This window comes from Morone saxatilis, unplaced genomic scaffold (assembly GCF_004916995.1).
Source record: "Morone saxatilis isolate NCDOM2014 unplaced genomic scaffold, NCSU_SB_2.0 Contig24, whole genome shotgun sequence".
Lineage (NCBI taxonomy): Eukaryota > Metazoa > Chordata > Actinopteri > Moronidae > Morone > Morone saxatilis.
Window position 1 is genome coordinate 16,770,165 of NW_023339807.1, and position 18,963 is coordinate 16,789,127.

At 38.4% G+C, this 18,963-nt stretch overlaps 3 protein-coding genes across 4 annotated transcripts in view; 1 reads left to right on the top strand and 2 right to left on the bottom strand.

Annotated features, from left to right (window-relative positions):
• The first annotated feature begins 3,854 nt into the window (after positions 1 to 3,854).
• On the top strand, positions 3,855 to 11,767 carry trpv6 (transient receptor potential cation channel, subfamily V, member 6). Its single transcript, XM_035672725.1, has 17 exons — positions 3,855 to 3,950; positions 4,174 to 4,321; positions 4,467 to 4,564; positions 4,661 to 4,783; positions 5,770 to 5,910; positions 6,676 to 6,774; positions 6,923 to 7,098; positions 7,208 to 7,354; positions 7,452 to 7,531; positions 7,617 to 7,752; positions 8,419 to 8,505; positions 8,597 to 8,673; positions 8,765 to 8,930; positions 9,120 to 9,186; positions 9,318 to 9,586; positions 9,702 to 9,808; positions 11,234 to 11,767. The coding sequence occupies exons 2-17, from the start codon at positions 4,191 to 4,193 to the stop codon at positions 11,490 to 11,492; spliced, it is 2,163 nt and encodes a 720-aa protein (XP_035528618.1). The 5' UTR covers positions 3,855 to 3,950; positions 4,174 to 4,190; the 3' UTR covers positions 11,493 to 11,767.
• Positions 11,768 to 11,810: 43 nt separating this feature from the next.
• On the bottom strand, positions 11,811 to 17,080 carry si:dkey-26c10.5 (uncharacterized protein LOC563797 homolog). Of its 2 annotated transcripts, XM_035672689.1 has the most exons (7): positions 16,867 to 17,080; positions 16,540 to 16,644; positions 14,269 to 14,373; positions 13,885 to 13,989; positions 13,203 to 13,354; positions 12,992 to 13,089; positions 11,811 to 12,265 (listed from the first exon to the last, which is right to left on the bottom strand). In XM_035672689.1, exons 1-7 carry the CDS (start codon positions 16,952 to 16,954, stop codon positions 12,139 to 12,141), a joined length of 780 nt encoding a protein of 259 aa, XP_035528582.1. In that variant the 5' UTR covers positions 16,955 to 17,080; the 3' UTR covers positions 11,811 to 12,138. The 2 variants fall into 2 exon arrangements, with proteins under 2 accessions (XP_035528582.1, XP_035528583.1); XM_035672690.1 differs by lacking the exons at positions 16,540 to 16,644; positions 16,867 to 17,080 and adding an exon at positions 14,478 to 14,685.
• Positions 17,081 to 17,375: 295 nt separating this feature from the next.
• Positions 17,376 to 18,963, bottom strand: part of zgc:92606 (uncharacterized protein LOC100000242 homolog) — a 4,899-nt gene continuing 3,311 nt past the window's right edge. The window contains exons 4-5 of the mRNA XM_035672719.1: positions 18,406 to 18,524; positions 17,376 to 17,872 (exon numbers count right to left, since the gene is read on the bottom strand). Coding sequence (XP_035528612.1) covers positions 17,807 to 17,872; positions 18,406 to 18,524 — 185 coding nt within the window. The 3' untranslated portion in view covers positions 17,376 to 17,806. The remainder of the gene's footprint in view (positions 17,873 to 18,405; positions 18,525 to 18,963) is intronic.

An 18,963-nucleotide genomic window follows, 5' to 3' on the forward strand; every position in this document is an offset into this window, starting at 1 on the left:
TGCAGCGGCCCAGGATTCGAATCCAACCTGTGGCCCTTTGCTGCGTGTCATCCCCTTTCTCTGCCCCCCTTTCCTGTCTATCTTCCGCTGTCACTATAATAAAGGCAATAAAAGCCCCAAAAAATATAAGAAAATAAAATAAAATAAAAAAACCTGCTATGCACTAAAAGCAACAAAAAGGACACATTTAAAAGCGAACAAGACCAAGAGTCTGCAAACATGCTAGCAGCTCTGTGAGGATGTACTTAGACACAGCAGTGTTTTGAGCTAAATGCTAATGTTGGCATGCTAACACACTCAATGAAAAGGCTAACACACTGATGTTTACCATGTCCAGCATCTTAGTTTAGCATGTTAGCATACTAAGATTTTCTAAGTAGAAATAGTCCAAAAGATTTGTCATAAAATTAGAAGAAGTAGAAAAAAATAGCCAATTAAAAATTTGACCTGATGATGTATAGATAGATTAAATAATAGATTAAACATCATGTCTTTAGAATTTGTCCTCGAGAGCAGATATTTGAACATTAGTAAAGCACTGATTGAAACTGTTTTATTTCCAAATCTTCTGACATTAACACATTATTTTATATCTATTTATCTAAATGAATGTGTTAAATTTGATTGCATTTGACAACAAACTTGGGTGGCAAGGCATATCTTTCAGGTGGCAGCTGCCAACCAAAGTCCATCTGACAGCTTTTCACTGTCCACCTCATGGTGGTGCTAAAGGGAGAGAATCTCCAAAGTCAGTAGGGTTCCCTCTCTGGGGAACATGAATGTCTGTACAAAAGGTAATGGTAATCCATCCAGTGATTATTGTGATATTTTAGTTTGGACTGAAATATGGAATATGGAATATGGAAGTGGTTGACTAACAGATTACAATTGCCATCCATAAAGCCATACTGCTCTCAGATTAAAAAAAAGGACAAATTTTTTGAAAATCCAAAAGGTGACAAAGTTTGGAGAATATGAGAGAAAAGTGAATCTTTTATTGGATTGTTGTCGGCACAACTTGCATTCATATTTTCACACCTGATGAAAGACAACTTAGAGTTTGAGCATTTGCAAATTAGCATTGTTTTAAATATGATGTATCTCTTGTGGCCTGATGGGTTGGTGCATACAAACAAATGGACAGACAATGATTCATAATACATCAGAGAACACATAATGAAAAATAACTTTATCAGCTACAAAATAAATAATACATTCACCTTTATGCATGATTATAACCTTCACAGGTTTAAGAGTGAACAGATCAGCAGGTTTGAGTAAAATCTGAGTTTGGGATCTGCTGGATCAGCAGCCGACATGTGGGACAGGTTTCCCACATGTCCCACTGTTGCTGATATCACAGCAGATCTGGACTGATAGCAAGTCCGCTTACACAACCCCCACATTATTTTTCCAGTCTGACATGTTGTATTTTACTGTATCAGACTGCAGTGTAGTCACTGTTCTTCACATTGTCCCAATGTCAGTTTTACAAAGGCCAAACATTGTTATTCCAGATCATTCCAAACATGGAAAATATCCAGTGGTTGAAAGAAACTAAGTACATCTACTTAATTATTGAACTTTACAATGTTGAGGGACTTTATTTTCACTTTTATGGTACTCCACTGCATTTCAGAGTAAAATATTGTGTTTTTAATCCTCTAAATGTATGTGACAGCTATTGTTACTAGTTATTTAGTATATTTGGATTTTACATAAAAACATATGATGTTTTTTATAAAACATGATGTATTGTGATAGGGTAAACTATTGAATCTTAAAGGACTCCAGATTCTAGAATAAAATGACTTGATGAGATATACAAATATACAAAACAACCATTAACTGCAATATTTCCCTCTGGAAATTAGTGGAGTATAAATATAAAGTAGCAGACAGTGGAAATACTTAAGTAGTGTCCAACCTCAACATTGTACATTACTTACTACAAGTAAATGTACTTAGTTACTTTCCAAGAGTACTTAATTTTATTTAAGTAAATTATCTGAATACTTCTTTTACCACTGAGAATGAGAGAAATATGACAATTACTCACAAGAAGAATTTTCCATTTGAGTCCACTCCTTACTGCCTGGGTGTTTGCTGCATGTCATCCCCTCTCTGTCTCTCTCTCTCTCTCTCTCTCTTGCTTTCCTGTCTATCTTAAGCTGTCCTATCATCATAAAGGCAAAACGCCCAATAAATTATATATTAAAAGGATATTTTGAGATGATGTTGTCTCAGAGAATCTTATTTAATCTCACTTTAAAGTTGCAAAAGGAGAAACTGAGAAATAAACACTGGGAGTGTTGAAAGTATAGAGGTTCTGTTAACGTTTGTAATAGAGAAAGAGCTAAAGTTACATAATGACTCCATGTTGAACCTCTTGAAACTATGGTAGTCTACTTATTTAATGTGATGCTCATGTTTTAATAATGATCATTCAGCTCTTTTGTGTTAAGTCACTCTGAACAAGAGCATCTCTTGGCTGTCATAAACGTACGAGAGATGTCTGTAATAATTGTTTGCTGTGGTGTCCCGACTCAAATTAACAGTGTTGTGAAAGAAGTGCTAGTACGTATGTCCAGAAACAGTAGACACACAAACCACAAAATCATGTTTTTACGGTGTTATTGTTTCTTTATAAAGACATTAACAGAGTGGAAACCACTGGTCTTTATGACACTGCTTAAAGATGGTGCTCTCTGTCTGGTAAACAGCTATTATCTCCACAATACTAAATGACTGCCACATCTGCAACCATTACCAGGGCCTCCTATAGAGTCTTCCTAAACCCTGTTTATCCTGTGGCTGACCAGCTTGTTAGTCATGACCTATAAATGGTGCAGCAAAACACCTGTACACTACATCCGAGCTGACCAGAGATGTTGTAAAAGGTGACTGATTCAGCAGTTTACAAATAATTCACATGTGGAAATTAAATCTGTCCTTCGGGTTCAGTCAGAGGCCAAATTAACTAAATGATAATCTCTCAAAAAAACAGAAGTAAATGTAACTTTGTTTTCCGCCTTCAGAGGAAAGTGACATGATGTTGCCAACCTCCAAATGATCATTATGGTCTTTGTAATGTGGCAATTATCATGTTTGTGATCATTCCTGTTGACACATCAATGGTGCTCAACATGTTAAATCATTGTGAATGAAACTAGCTCGGTGTTCATGTGTGTACAAGACGCAACATGTTGAAAAATCATACATCGTGTCCATATTTACTCCACCAAATAATCCCGGTTTCACCTGGGTATTGTAATAGAACAACAGAAATAAAAGACATTTAACTTGGACAATTATTAAATGAACTGCTTCTCTTATCGTGCCTTAATATCAGCTTTAAATTACAAACCCGGGTTCAGACTTACATACTTACAATTTCCAAACAGGTTTCCTTAACGGTTCACTAGAAACAATGACCGCAATGTGCTGACTGTCATGATGCCGCAGAATTTTCATAGTGGCCATGCAGGTTTTGGTGGTAGTTAGTGGAATGCAGACAGGCCTGGTGATAGCAGAGAGATATACTGGGATTAGGGACTGGACCATTGTCCTTTCACTTTTAAGGTGACAGGATACAGACAATAATTTCAGATCAGCATGATAAAGAAGTTCCTGGTCCAATGGTGGGTTTAATCTTAAAGCACAACTTTCTCTGTGGGATTCTTGACCTGCGGTGAAAGTCTACCTGCTCATTAAAGCCTCACTCTCTCTGTTTTACCTGTCCGCTGTTCACTCACCCTCCCTCTCCACCCATTCATTCTCAATCCCACCACAGGTCTCCTCCCTCATGGCTGGGTCATATATAATGGTGATGCCACAGGGATTTCAATTCTCCTCAGGGACATTTCGTAGGTGTTGGTTTCCAATTTTGTGTCGTGTGTTATGACTGAGAATCACCAGAAGTTGAGGTGCGACACTTTTATTGTTTAAAGGTAAGATCAATACACTTTTCTTTGTTTTGTTCATTTGTTTTATTGTATTTTTCTTTTGAAAACTGTACAACTGAATAAAATAGTTACCAAAACAATCTATGTTTCAAGGCCTAAATTATGAAGTAACCGACACTTTTTATTTCATTGTTTTGTTTTTAAATTCACTTTTTGTCTCTCTGTTTCCTTTCAACATGGACCTCACCTTTCATTTTGTTTGTCCCAGTCGAACATCAGGTGTCAATGTCTCCGTCTCTGGCCAGATCTGCTCCCAGCGAGCTCAACCATTGGTGGAGCCAGCTGAGGTTTCGCCTTCAAAACAAGAAAGGATGGAACGAGATGTTGGATGAGACGTTTCTACTCTACACCAAACAGTAAGAAACTCATAAGAGATACATTTTTCCACTATTTTCTATAATAAATTAGATTATGTCTGAATTAATTATATGGAGGTTTAAAGCCTTTAATTTTTAATTATACTACATGTTGTTTTTCCTCTCTCTGCCATTCTTCCCTCAGCATAAATGACATTCCTCTCTTCTATGCGGCTAAAAAGAACAGTGTTGGTTGCATCAAGAAACTGCTAAGTTGTGCATCCACTAATATTTTTGAGAGAGGTAAGGCTGAACTGTGAATTGAAACTTCACTGTGTTGTTATTTCAGCATAGTGCAGTGCCAGTTGTAATCTGTGAAATTGTCATTTTCCCTCTCAGGAGCTCTTGGGGAGACAGCGCTTCATGTTGCTGTCATGAATGATAACCTGGAAGCTGCCGTGGCTCTGATGGACGGAGCTCCTGAACTCATCAACGAGCCCATGACCTCCGAGCTCTTCCAAGGTTGATATACATAAACTCACAGGCAAAAAACATTTCATGTGAATAGTTGCCTTTAAGATTTAAGATGGATTATATACATAAAACACCCAAAAAATAATTTACAAAATGCATTAGCATTCAAATTACAAGACAGTAATGAAACTAATTAGCTAAGCTTGGGAGGTTTTTGGTGTAATTGAAAGCAAATATGGGAATATAACAGCCTCATTACCAACACATAACATAGTAAGAACTGCAACAACTAACCTTTACAAAGTAAGTAAACAACTTTTATTCCAGTCAAACCATGTCACTAATCTTTCTTACTTCATATACTTACATAAATGTGAATTATTCATGAAAGTGTCCAACAAATAAACAACACAGACAACAGCAGTGAACTCTTCACAGCCTCTTAACCCACTTTAAAAGAGTGGGACACAACCAAATTTGATGCATGTGTTGTCCAAAGCCATGGATGGGTTATAGCCAGTTAAAGCCAGTAGGAAAGTAATAATGTACATTTACTTAAGTAATGTACTCTATTACACCACATTTCAAAGACAAAAATACTTTACTTTTTATTCCATTACATTTATTTAACAAATATAGTCACTAGTTACTTTTCAGATTGAGGTTTTACATACAAACATATGAGCAGTTTTTGAAATATGATTTATTACTATAAATGTAACAAGCCAGCAGTATATATGTAAAGTAGTTCAAATGAGCTACAACATGTAAGTACCTCTTTCTTTAAGAACATTTTGTTCACACTTTAAGTAAAATTATGTAAGATGCAAGACTGCAAGGCTATTGCTTCTTCTGCTTAAGTAAATAATTTAAATACTTCCTCCACCAGAGCTTAGAGCTAAGCATGAACTAAATTTGCTCATAAGGAACAGGACTCTCAACAGCAAAACACTCATTGGTTTAACATAAGTCTCACTTACACAGCAGGTGAAAACAGTGTACTGATGTACACTGATCTCCCTACTCTGTCTCAGGTGTTACTCCTCTCCACATCGCTGTGGTAAATCAGAACATCAATCTGGTTCATCATCTGATTAGTCGTGGGGGTGATGCGGCTACACCTCGAGTCACCGGTCTGTACTTCAGGAAGAGGATAGGAGGACTCATATACTATGGTAAGTCAGCAAGCTCACTGTCAGCAAACATACAGTTAAATGTATGGGGTGGGTGTAGCTCAGGTGGTAGAGAGGGTCAGCAATTGATCGGCAGGTTGATCCCCGAGCTCCTCCTGTCCACACAAGTTTCTGAATGACTTCTTAATGCATAAAAATGTTAGTTGTTTAGGACCAAAACATTTGCCAAATTAATGTAAGATATGTTTTTTCATGTTAAGTGAAAAATAAATTAATTAAAAATTAAGCATAGCGTTAGTTCAGGCAGGCCACGAAGTCAGGCTCGGTTCTCAATTCCAGCTTTATCATATGATCACAGCTAGTCGTAAACAGCTGATGGCTCAGCTGATTCCTCCAAAGCTTCCCTGCGAAGCAGTCCAATTGCGCAAATCATCATCATGGTGGCCTTATTTAAGCTGCTCTACGCTGCCTATCTTTGCTCTTCCTCTACAAGCCATTTTGCAACCCGCACCTCCGCCCAGCTCCTCTCTTTGTTTGTAGTCTAATTAATCTGATTGCCATTGATGCTTGCTCTGTTCTGTACCCTGGGGGGTCTCTGCTGCCCCTCTCCTTGTCTTAAACCTTTACACGTATGCACATGGAAGAGCAGGGAGGTGTGCTCTCCCTGCCTTAAGTTTCCACTTAGGGCACGTGGAAGGGCAAGGAGTCCGCAGAGGCGAGGCCATACTGCCAAAGGTCAGTGATGGTCGTTCTAATAAGTTATTTTGACAAAAGTGGTCCTGACTGAAGTGTACATTTGGTCAACAGGTGAGCACATCCTGTCTTTTGCTGCGTGTACTGGGAATGAGGACATTATCTCCATGGTAATCGACGCAGGGGCCAGCACCAGGGCCCAGGATTACCGTGGTATGAAATACTTCCTTATGTAGGAGAGTTAGAGAAGAGCACAATATTATTTTATATCTGTGTATCAGATTAATTATTTTCATTATTAATGTTTTCTCTTCTTGTACCTACTGTCTCTTGTCCTTGTATTCCCTTATTTTCTGTCTAGGTAACACAGTGCTTCACATTTTGGTTCTGCAGCCCAACAAGACGATTGCGTGCCAGGCCATTGACCTGATTATGGCACGCGATGCAGAGCTAGACCAGTCATTGCCACTCGACATGGTGCCCAACTATCGAGGCCTTACACCTTTTAAACTGGCTGCCAAAGAAGGAAACAATGTGGTGAGTGAAGGGGGGTTCACAGGGTGAGCACCCAACATGAAAGGTGGAGCAGAGCAGATTATTTCACTAATCCTGTCCTCACTGCTGTGATTCCCTCTGTCTCTCTTAGGCTTTTCAACATCTGGTTAATAAAAGGCGTTTAGTCCAGTGGAGTCTGGGCCCTTTGACCTCTAACCTGTATGACCTGACGGAGATCGATTCATGGGCCGACGACATGTCAGTGCTGGAGCTCATTGTGGGCAGTCACAAGAGAGAGGTACCAAACCTTGTGAAATCACAGACTATTTGCTCAGAAATAAGGATGTTAATGTGATGCTAAAAAATAATTAAAACCATTTGGTTTTGCTCTCCAGGCAAGAGGGATACTGGAAGTGACCCCTGTGAGGCAGCTGGTTAGTCTGAAGTGGAACCTGTATGGAAAGCATTACTTTAGGTAAAACGATCAGTCACTGTCTGAAGTAAAATATTTGAACTGTGCACACGTCCAGTGTTGTGTAACGGTGTGTTTTTTTTTTCAGGCTGCTGCTGTTACTGTATCTCCTGTACATCGGGACCTTCACACTGTGTTGTACATATCGCCCTCTAAAGGACGCTCCGGAGAACTACACACAGTCAGATATGGACAAAACCATCCGAGTCCAGAAAACACTTGATGTGTGTTAGAGTTATTATTTACTTTAATAAATACAATTTTACAGCATGAAATTAACAACAACATAAACTGTGGTGGTGGGATAATATAACTTATATAAATAAGAAACTAAGTACATTTACTTAAGTACTAAACACATTTGAGTACTTCCATTTAATGCTAATGTGTGCTTTTTTACTTCACTACATAGTGGGTTTTTTTTACACATAGATAGTAACAATATATGACATGTATACAACAATATAGTAGTATAGTAACAATATGACTGTGGTGTATTGTTTGTCATATATATAACAAGTATAGTTTACATTTAATATAATTTGATAATAATACTTTTATACTTAAAAATCTGAACATAAGACTTTTGCTTGTAATGGAGTATTTATATATTGTGGTACAATATTTTTTCCATCAAGACACATTTTACCTAGGGGGTAGAAAACCCCTGTTAATCACTTTAAATCCCATACTAATGATGAAGTAAAACCAAATTCTAATCATACAAATACTATAAAACTAAAAAAGACAAAAAAACAGGGGCTTTGACTCATAGTTTGACCTTATGTGATCACATGTGTAAATGTCAGACTGTGAACCTGCATATGACACATACAATAATGATAATAATGTGCTTTTAATATTAATACATTTATATTTCCGTGCCTAAGGAGAGTTATGTGACATATGAGGACAACCTGCGGCTGGTGGGTGAGATCATCAGCATCCTGGGAGCTTTTGTCATCCTGTTGCTGGAGGTGAATTTATAAAACATGCTTCATCTTCTTACATACTGTACATTGAGTGTACTTGACTGCCACTATGTCACTGTGTCCTCTTTTCCAACAGATCCCTGATATACTGAGAGTGGGAGCAAAGCGCTATTTCGGCCAGACAGCACTCGGGGGCCCCTTCCATGTTATCCTGTGAGCAGAAACACTTCTAAGTTGAAATATAAAGCACACACTGTTCTTAAATAACCTAAGGTTCTAACCTTTCTGCTCTTGTTTAAACCAGTATCGGCTACGCCTGCTTGGTGGTGCTGCTCTGCGTTTTCAGAGCCTGCGAGGTGCAGGGAGAGGCTGAGGTGATGGCCGTGTGTTTAGTTCTCGGCTGGAGCAACGTCATGTTTTTCGCCCGAGGTTTTGAAATGCTCGGCCCTTATGTCATCATGATACAGAAGGTAGGACTCAGACAAAGTGGTGCATGCTATAGGAGCTCATGAGTCATGTTGAAATAGTAGTTTGTTCCACATGCGCACACCTGTACTGAAATGTTTTCGAAGCAGATGTATTCAGTTGTTGTTTTGGTTTTTGAGGTTCACCTATTTGTGTTTGCAGACTGACCTACCGTGTGTCTCATTTCCCCCTAGATTATATTTGGAGACCTGACAAAGTTTATGTGGCTGAGTTTCATTGTGCTCATGGGTTTTTCCACCTGTGAGTATATTTTGGGCGACATGTGCAAACAAATCTTTAACCCTCACAAAGCTTCTAAGATGTAAAATAAGATGATTTAGACTTTTCTACTTCCTCACGTTTACTTTCACTGTTTTAAATGTTCTTCTCAGCCCTGTGGATGGTGTATATGACCCAGAAGGCCGGGTCCATCCCTGCATATCGCTCCTTCCCCATCACCCTCTTTTCCCAGTTTGAGCTCAGCGTGGGCCTCATAGATCTGCCTGTGGACCACACCATCACCACTCCACCGATCGTCCACGTCCTGCACTGCACCTTCTCTGTGGTCTCCTACATCCTTCTGCTAAATCTACTCATAGCCATGATGAGTGACACACACTGGAGAGTGGCCCAGGAGAGAGACGAGCTCTGGAGGACTCAGGTAACACACTCACACACGGACAAAGAAAAGATAGAATCATAAATGCTGAGAAACACCTCATCATCATGTACCTGTGTTACTGTGTGATGGTTACAGCTGTAATGATGTTGTACAGGTGGTAGCAACAACTTTGATGTTGGAGAGGAGGCTGCCCCGCTGCATGTGGCCTCGAATCGGGGTATGTGGGCTCAACTATGGTCTGAGGGAGCGCTGGTATCTCAGGTAAGAAAACAAAGGTTTTAAAGCCCCTGAAAATGTGTTTTCAGATCAAAAAAGTGTTTTTTCTGTAAGGGTAAGAATTCTATACTAAATATGCAACAATCAAATTAACTGGTATAACATTTGCACCTTTTTTCCAAGTTCTGCTCACTTCAAACCATCAAGAAGAGCACCAAACACTTACAGACATCTCTCATGTGAAATTACCAAAATGGTTTAAACTTCTCTGTCATCATAAGAAGCTAGATTTAAAAATATCTGTTTATCTGTTGTTGGCCCCTCCTCCCCGGCTCAACTAGCAATCTAGAGCAGTGGTGGTCAAGCTATCTAGAGAGTGAATGAAGAGAGGGAGCAATGTTACAACAAATCAGTGAATAAGAGAAATATAACGTGACTTTCCAATTGTTTCATGGCAGTTACGCTCTAAAAAAAAAACATGGCCACACCTCCGCACAACCCTGCGGAAGGTGTGCATTGGCAAATTTTGTGTGAATAGGACCGAAGCTGTACTATCTGTTGTGTGTAGCTCAGCCCCGTACATCCATCGCCTTGCATAGCCAGACCTATCTCCACACTTCCTTTTAGCTGTGTGCCAGCTCTGGAGATACATCCATAACACAGACAGAGCAGAGAGAGACCCTGCGCATTGCCCAAAGGTTGACGCCTGGAAATGTCCCAAACATAGCAAAATAAGAAAATACAGGCAGAAGGCAGGGTCTCTACAGATACACACACTGCTACATACTTTTAGTGGGTAATAAGTGATGATTATTTGATGAGGATTATTTTTGTATGAATCTATATATATATATATATTTTTAAAGTAAATCCTACTCAGTATGCCTTTAAATAGCAAACATTTCAATAATAGAGATTTTGTATCCGGACATTATATGTGCAATGACATCAGCAGTAAAACCAAGTAAAACCTTTTTAGGCTTACTATTTTTGCTATAAATAATCATACAGGGAAAAGTTCTTCCACTCACCACAACCTAAGTAGTCTTTAATGCACTTCAGCCACAAGTCATGTTGTGCTGTGAGTAAGAGGCACAACTCTCTCTCTCAGATCTTGTAAGATTATTATCAAACCTCCTCCACCTACATACTTCAACCGCTTTACACGTGTTATGTCATGTAGATTATTAAAGGGCACATTGAAGGGGCACTCCACCCATTTTGCATGTGAAGATAAGATACTTCTCATATGAAGTAATACTCACCCTGTGAAAACAGGTCTTCTGTGGTTCTGGAGGACCTTTGTCAAGTCGTAGAAAATTAACCTGATTGTCGTCAGAGGTTATCTCAGCTTAGGCTTTCTGATGTCATTAAATTTAATGGAAAGTCATTTGTGGGGTATTTAGGGAAGTGCAAAATTAAATTGCAGTAGTGCAGCTTTACTATTTTTTCCTTCTCTCATCTTTACAGGGTTGAGGACAGAAATGACCCAATGTTGCAAAAGATGCGTCGTTACATCAAAGCTTTCTCCAAAGACGATGAACAGGAAGAGAAGACTGACACAATAAAGGGGTCAATCTCAGGAACCCCCAGGCTCAGATCAAAAGACAAAGGAGGGGATAACAACAGGAAGTCTCTGGCAGGTTGGCAGATGATTCGCAACAGCGCTTTGGGTTTTGAGATGGGGCAGAAAGAGCCAGAGGAGGACCAGGACATTAAATATGTCTAGGAAGGCATGCTACCTGAACCTGAAGTGAATTATCCAAGGCTTTCCATCATCTTACTGTCCTGAACATATGAAGTAGATGTAAAGTGTTGATGAAAGTCAACAAACAAACTTGCAAGACGAGGACTCAACCGGCTCAACCTGTCTATATAGTCAACGGTGCAATTACTCCTGCAGTATTATGCTATAGAGAAGAGTGCATTATTTTTATAGCAATGTAGAAAGTATGTAGCAGTAAAATATGCTAAGCTAAAACAAAGTGAAACATAGACATTCAACTTATTATGTAGTTGCATGAACATTTTATATGAGAATAAAACCTTGTTGAAACAAACTTACTGGCCTTTATTTGTGACAAAGTCAAACAGCAGTATGAGGAATCATTCAGTATATAAGAGTAAGGTGCTTATAAGTGCTTATACGCATAAAACAGAGATGTAAGAATACAAATTAGGCAACACAATGCTACAAGAGAATGAAAAATACAGTATTAAACTATTATATAAAATGCTACTTGTCTTTCTTTGCTGAGTACTACTAATTGATGTATTGATTAGAAAGAGGAAGTGATTTGAAATGTTATTGATAAGTGAATGCTTGTTGACAGAATTTCATTTGCTTGTTATTCTGTTAAAAATGACAGACGCTGTCACAGCTGCAGCTGACAGATGTAGTAGGTGTAGGCGTGGCACTGAGCTGTGAGCCAGTTCTTCTCAGGAGGGCTACTACTCTTGAGCATCCCACAATTTCCTTGTGATGTCCCTTCTGTCCAATAACTGCAAAGAAAAGAATATTGATTATTATATTGTAATATTTTTTAGTAAAGCAGAGACAGAATAAATCTCAAAGGCCACTTCATTAGGTACCTGTACAATCTACTGTGATCCAATACAATTCTTCTGCTATAAAATCTTGTTATGAAGCTCATAATGTTTAGTAATGTTTTTAGTGTCATTGTCAGACATGTGTAGTTAGTGGTATTCCAATACAACACCACCTTAAAGGACCACTGTGAAGGATTTAGTGGCATCTAGCGGTGTAGTTGCAGATTAAAACTCCCTCCCCTGTACAGATGTGTACAACTGTGTAGAAGAAAGTACGGTGGTCGCGAAACAAAAAACGCTAATGGCCTTCTCTAGAGCCAGTGTTTGGTTTGTCCATTCAGGGCTACTGTGGAAACATGGTGGACTCTGTGGAAGACTACCTGCTGCTTCTGTAGATAAAACAGCTCATTCTAAGTTAACAAAAACACAATAATTCTTATTTTCAGGTGATTATACACTAATGAAAACATACCTATAGTTTCAGACAAAACATAAAACATAAAACTGGCACACAAAATATGAATTAACAAACCTAAAAAAGAAAAAGAAAACAAGAAAAAAACAACTAAAGACTACATAGATAACATGTGCTTGCTACAACTTTATATATTAGCCACACAGAAAATCTGTCTGTACTATTCTGTTCATCAATAATTTAATCTATTCTCCAAGAATCACCGGTCTTGCAGCGAGTCGTTGTTGACCCAGGTCCATGTGTCTCCGCTCTGTCTCAGCCCGATCCAATAAGTAAATTTCCCCTCCTTGGTCAGAAAACGCTAGAAGACAGACCAGCATTGATATTAACAAACAAATATATACTGTACAAGTTATTACTATTTTATGAACTGCACTGTTATACTAAAGTATCAGGAAGTGACATAAGATCCACCTGAACCCTTGGGCTGCTAATGACAGCCAGAGAGCCTCCTCTAGCACTGCAGTTCTTCTGGCTCTCGTCCCAGCTCAGCCTGGTGGTGGACAGGAAAAAACACGATTGACCAAAAGTCAGCCACCCGTCGTCGCACTTGTGACAGCTGCGATCTGAAAGGAGAAAGGGGAATCAGTACAGACAATTCTCAAACAAGGAAAACAAAACATCACTCTGCAAATGTGGACTAAACTGCACGAGTAAATAATGAAGCAGATTTTAAAAAAATGCTGTTCAGATGTGGCAATAAGTCCTCCAACATTTAAATAACCCCAAAGCAGACCTAAATATTTCCTTTGTTTCTGTACCTTCAGTTAGCTTTGTTTTTCTTCATCATTTTTTGGTTTTATTTTCTCATTTTGTGAATATGTGCATGCCATTTTTGTACACATCTATGTGTCTGTATGTAATCCGATACCAATCACAATGAAGAGGAAATAATAAAACTGATCAAACTCAGCTGAATCTTTAAATTAAGAAATTCTCAGTTCTCTAAAAACAATAAGCTTCCTCCGAGGGCAGGGAAACTGTGAAGCAGAACTGGCACTAAAAAGTTGATGATTGAGAAAGTATTATTTGTTTTTTTTTAATCTAGATGTTTATTTGGCTTGTACAAGGTTTTCTGCACTGGCATCACACTCACATTGGCCACGACTTTTGGGGAAGAAATCCTGGCACTGCTCGTAGTTGCACGTTGGGGCTGTTGTAGTTTCCACTCTCTCCAGGCAGACTGTGGATCCATTTTGGACTAGAAAACAGAGCAAAGTGGGAGGAGTTATGAGGGAAAAGAATAATGCCTGCAGGCTTCAGCAGTGCAATCAGGAACGCTTTGTATTTCTGAATCGTATAATATAATATAATATAATATAATAAAAGCAATGTGATTTTGACATATATTTCCTTTTATTCATGCACTGCTGGCGAAAACCTGCAATCTTTTCATTAGCTGATGTGGTGTTAGAAACATAATACAGACAAACAGTGGTTTGTTTTTATATCATTTAGATCCATGGCTGCAGACACTCACGTTTCAGACTGAGGATAAAAACAACCACCAGCAGGACCAGGCAGGTTATGGTGAGGAAGAAACACACGGCACGGTACAGACGTGTGTTTCCCTCAGCCTGTTTGCCTGAAGAAAGGAGGAAGGAAGACATCAGCCGGATGTTAGTGAGATATTTTTATGAGCACAACACAAACCACAATCAATGCTGAAAAAAAGCTGCTCCGGCCTACCTTTTTCACCAGTTTTTTCCAGTTCAACAGACAACTTAGACTCAGGTGACAAGTTTGCGTTGGCTTCGCCTTTTTTGTCCTCACCATAACTGCGACAGAATTTGATGTACATGGAGAAAAATGTCCTGGGATTTGTGTGTCCTGTATGCTCTGTCCTTCTCTGTCTGCCTATTCTGCTGACTCACGTCTGCCTGCAAGAGTGCCGTTTTAAGAGTGCCCCCCACACCCACCCCTTTGTCTTGTCGCCCTAGCAACAGGACATTTACTGATTTCTAAGTTATTCATGGAGCACAGTGCTCGACTTGTCCTTCAATTTCCAAAACTTTTATCTGTATCGCTCTTTGTCTCTTCCTTTGAGAAGGAGCGTGTGTGTGGGGGACACTGTCTGGAGACGTTGTACTCCAAAACAACAGATTTCAGGGTTTCTTTCTTAAGGTCATTTCAGATTTCAGAGACACAACATAAAGTCATCGTTGATTAAAACGTTTAATATCTGATTAAAGTTCAGGATTTTGTCTTCAAGCGGCAGCCTTGCTCAAGTTATTCTTGTTGCCACTTGAACCTCAAAAATATAAACTTTTTTCTTTTATTTAATGAACAGTCCTCAAGATCAAAGAATGCAGATTCTTGTGAGCAAAGGGTCAATAATTTCATTATATCTAGTTAAAGACAAGATAATTGTGATTCTGTAGCTTTAGTTCACTTTATTTTCCGTATTATTTAGTCCTTTGCACTATTTGTTTTTGTTTACAATTCACAGAAACACTTAACTTGTATGCAGATACTGTATGTTGTTGCTCTTTATATATATTTGTAAATACACCTATTTGTTCGCCTACTGGTATGAATATAATGTAACTTGTTTTTTTTAACTATCTTTTGCATAGCTTTGTTGTCCTTGCATGTCTGTTTCTATCTCCTTGTTGTTTTTGGAACTGTGTGCGTGAGAATTCAAAACAGTAACACACACATCTGTCCTATTTCACCACGTTCCCGTTTTCTTTCTTTTTGTTTCTAACAAAACACGAAAAAGACAAATTTATGCTTGCCTGACAAACTATATTTAAAAAATGCATATGTTTCAGAATAATAATAAATTGTATTTTTAACTTGAAATTACAGTGTGATGTAATATTCTGTCAAAATGAAACAACTATTTATTGCTGCTGCCGAGCAACTGTTGTTATGATACTGAAGGTCTTTTTGACATAAAAAAAAACATTGACTTGTCAAATCAAGGAAAGCACAAGGGTACTAATAATACAGAACTATGGTTTGGTTCTATTCACGTGTTCCAATAAGGCATTGCAGTGTGACTAACGCAGCTAAATGGAATTCAGCCATCCCTCATTTTGTTTATTACACCAGTGTTATGTACTGTGACATGCCAAATTGTCTTCTGTTTAAAGTCATTTGTTATTTACAGCCTTAACTATGTTTTGACTTTATAAATTATGGACATATTCACATATATAATGAAGAGTTTGCATTCTAGTTGAAGAATAACTGTCAACTGAGGAATATTTAGGAATATTTTACTCCCATGCTTATAATGAGTATCACACATAAATAAGTTATCTCTAGTTGCTATTGCATTAGTCTGTATATTAAAAGAAATTCTTATAATTAATTTAACAAATAATTCATTTGAATAATTGTTCACATTAAAATCGTTGGACATTAAACGTAGGAAGGATTCAGCTCTCATGATGACAGAAAACACAATATTATATATATTTATATAAAATACAGAACAATGACCTACACATTATTTATTTTTTTTAAATAGGTTGGATTCTTTACAGGAAATCACATTATCACTGTCATGGACACTTACAGTCAATCACAGTGTCACAACTTTGCTTCTGCTTTCTTTTCTTTTCATCTGCATGTGTTTTCTCAAGACATGAATTCCTATATCTAACTTTCTGCAGCACTATAATTACAACAGATCAGTGATTACCCAGCAATGTAGGGAAGCTGGTGTTAAAGTTAATAGTACGAAGCAGTTTAACAAAGTTCTGTGTCATGTTATGTGTTATTTTGTCATAAAGAAAGGTACCTGCTTTTGTTTTAACTGGAGCGCCACCATAAAAAGCTTCTGAATAGATGTCCTCAGCTGGGTTTTGTAGTTTAGAATAAGGGTCTGGTTCTGCTTCCTCTATAACTAGACAAAAATACAAACAGACACAGAGACGTAAGTGTCTGGAATTTAAATATTAAATTACAATTAATTCATATTAGCACAATCTTAGCGTTTCATTAAACTTAAAAAAAAGAAAGAAAAAAAAAAGAAACAAGAATAACAGACTTGTCAGTTCTACAATATAAACATGTGTTTTATACACTTATTATCAAGAGTTTGCTAATTTAACTTAATTTCTTGTACCTTCAGTTTTGGCCTCCTGCATCGGGTCATTTGCTTCTTCATCTTCTTTCTTTCTTTCCTCCTGTGTGGTAATCTCCTGCATCTCCATGGCTTTTCTCTTCGGTTTATCTAACTTTCGTTTTGCCTCGGAAGTCTTTCAGATGCCAGTCAACTGACGTTATGTAACCTTTTGTCATGCAGGCATAAATGTAGATGATAGGACGGTGGCAAACAATGTCTCAAATATTAAGTGTCCAGTGACTCATCTGTCTAATAAAGACAGAACACTTCCCCATGAAGACTTCTCCTCTTTGTCCGTCCCCTAAACAAGTGGTTTTGGTAAAAAGCGCTTGTGTGTAAGCATTGTACTATATGACCTGTTTTTTGATTCAAAAGGCACAACTAGCAACGTAAAGGGTGCGATTCATATTTTCATTTCATGTCTTTTTATTATTGACATCTAAAACCACAGGTGTGGCAGATGGAGACACGCATAAAGAAATAATCACACAAAAAGAATGAATCACAAATGTATGCATTTTTTATCTTTATTTTCCACAAAAGTTTATGATATTAATTTACAAAAAAAAAATACTATTTGCATTAAATACAGATGACTGAGAAAGATAACGAGAGCTCCCTCAACATAATTCCAATAACGTCTTTTTGCAATGCTTTCTTTATTTTTCCCCCTTCCATTTTCTTCTTTCACCTTCTAAGGAATAAACATAACTTGACATGCACTAAAATGCAATCGTTCACCCAGAAATACTGACAAAAGTAAACCTACCAGACCCCTCTGCCTTGTGCAAAGCCTTTCTTCCACCATGTACTGTACTAAACAAAACTAAAATAAAGAATAATAGTGGTGTGAAGCATTACAAACAGCCGTAACTTTTTATTCCTCAGACAGTCTCACTTAGTCTCCTCTCGCTGTCTTTCTCCAGTCTTTCGTCCTCCTTTAGGCACCGTACACACTCTCATTACTGTAAGTCATGTAGAGAAACAGGTCCTCCTCGTGGTGCTCCTGTAACATAACAGAGCAGACGGTAATGCATAATTCAGTATGACAAGCATGCTTAGAAATGTGCACGTGGACTGACACACCCACAGAAGTACTGTTTGGACCTGATAAATGCAGTAAGGAATTTATCTGCCAGTCTCATTTTATTACTTGTGGAATTCAAAGGCTTTATGTCTTCTTAAACTTTTTTGAAAACGCTACAACTTACTGGTTTTTATTTCACTTTCAGAATGAGTGCCATCAGTATGCTGCAGTTCCTAAACATAACTACATAGACACACGCTCAAAAAAAAAGTTCATGGGTTACTGGCAGGCTATTTGTGAGACCAGGAAAAGTGAAGCAACATTGCTGTCTAAGCAGATCTAACTGTCAGCTGTGTCACAAGGGAAGGGTGAATAATGTGTGTAAGTTGAAACCTTGCATTTATGTTGTGAACAGATAAACTATATATAAAATATGTTTGTGCTCCTGCTGGTGTGTGTGTGTGTGTGTTGGGAAGGATCCTCGTGTAACGTGTGTGGAAGGGTGCGGTTACCTCATATACAGCAGAGAGAGGGGAGCTCGATGGGGGAAGGGAGTTGTTGACAAAGAAGAAGAGTGCCTCCTCTGGTCTCAAGGACACACGCTGGCGTATCAGGAAGCACAACTGGCCCACTTAAAAAAGGAAGGAGAGAAAGGGAGTAAGTCTGACGGAAAGGGTCACGCCAAGAGGTTTCATTTCATATGAAGAGGAAGAAAACTGAGTAACATGGTCAGGTCACTGGTAAGTTCTGAGACAGATTCAGTGACAGAAAACAAAGCTGGTGTCATACTATGAGAACTATTATCAGACTCAAAAAGACTAAAAAAAAGCTACGACCAAATGTAGATCCACAACACTGAAACCAGCCAGCTGAATCCTGTACAGTTTCACTTTGTTTAGTTTGTCCAGGGTCCTTCTTTCTGCCTCTGGTGACAGTGGACAAACTGCTGTCCATACTGGACTGTCTGTCCCAATCCAGCTCCACCAACAGACACAAAAACTCTTTCGTCCCCCTGGCCATCAGACTGTACAACAGCTCTCAGTAAAGGCAGGGAGGACAATTAGACAATA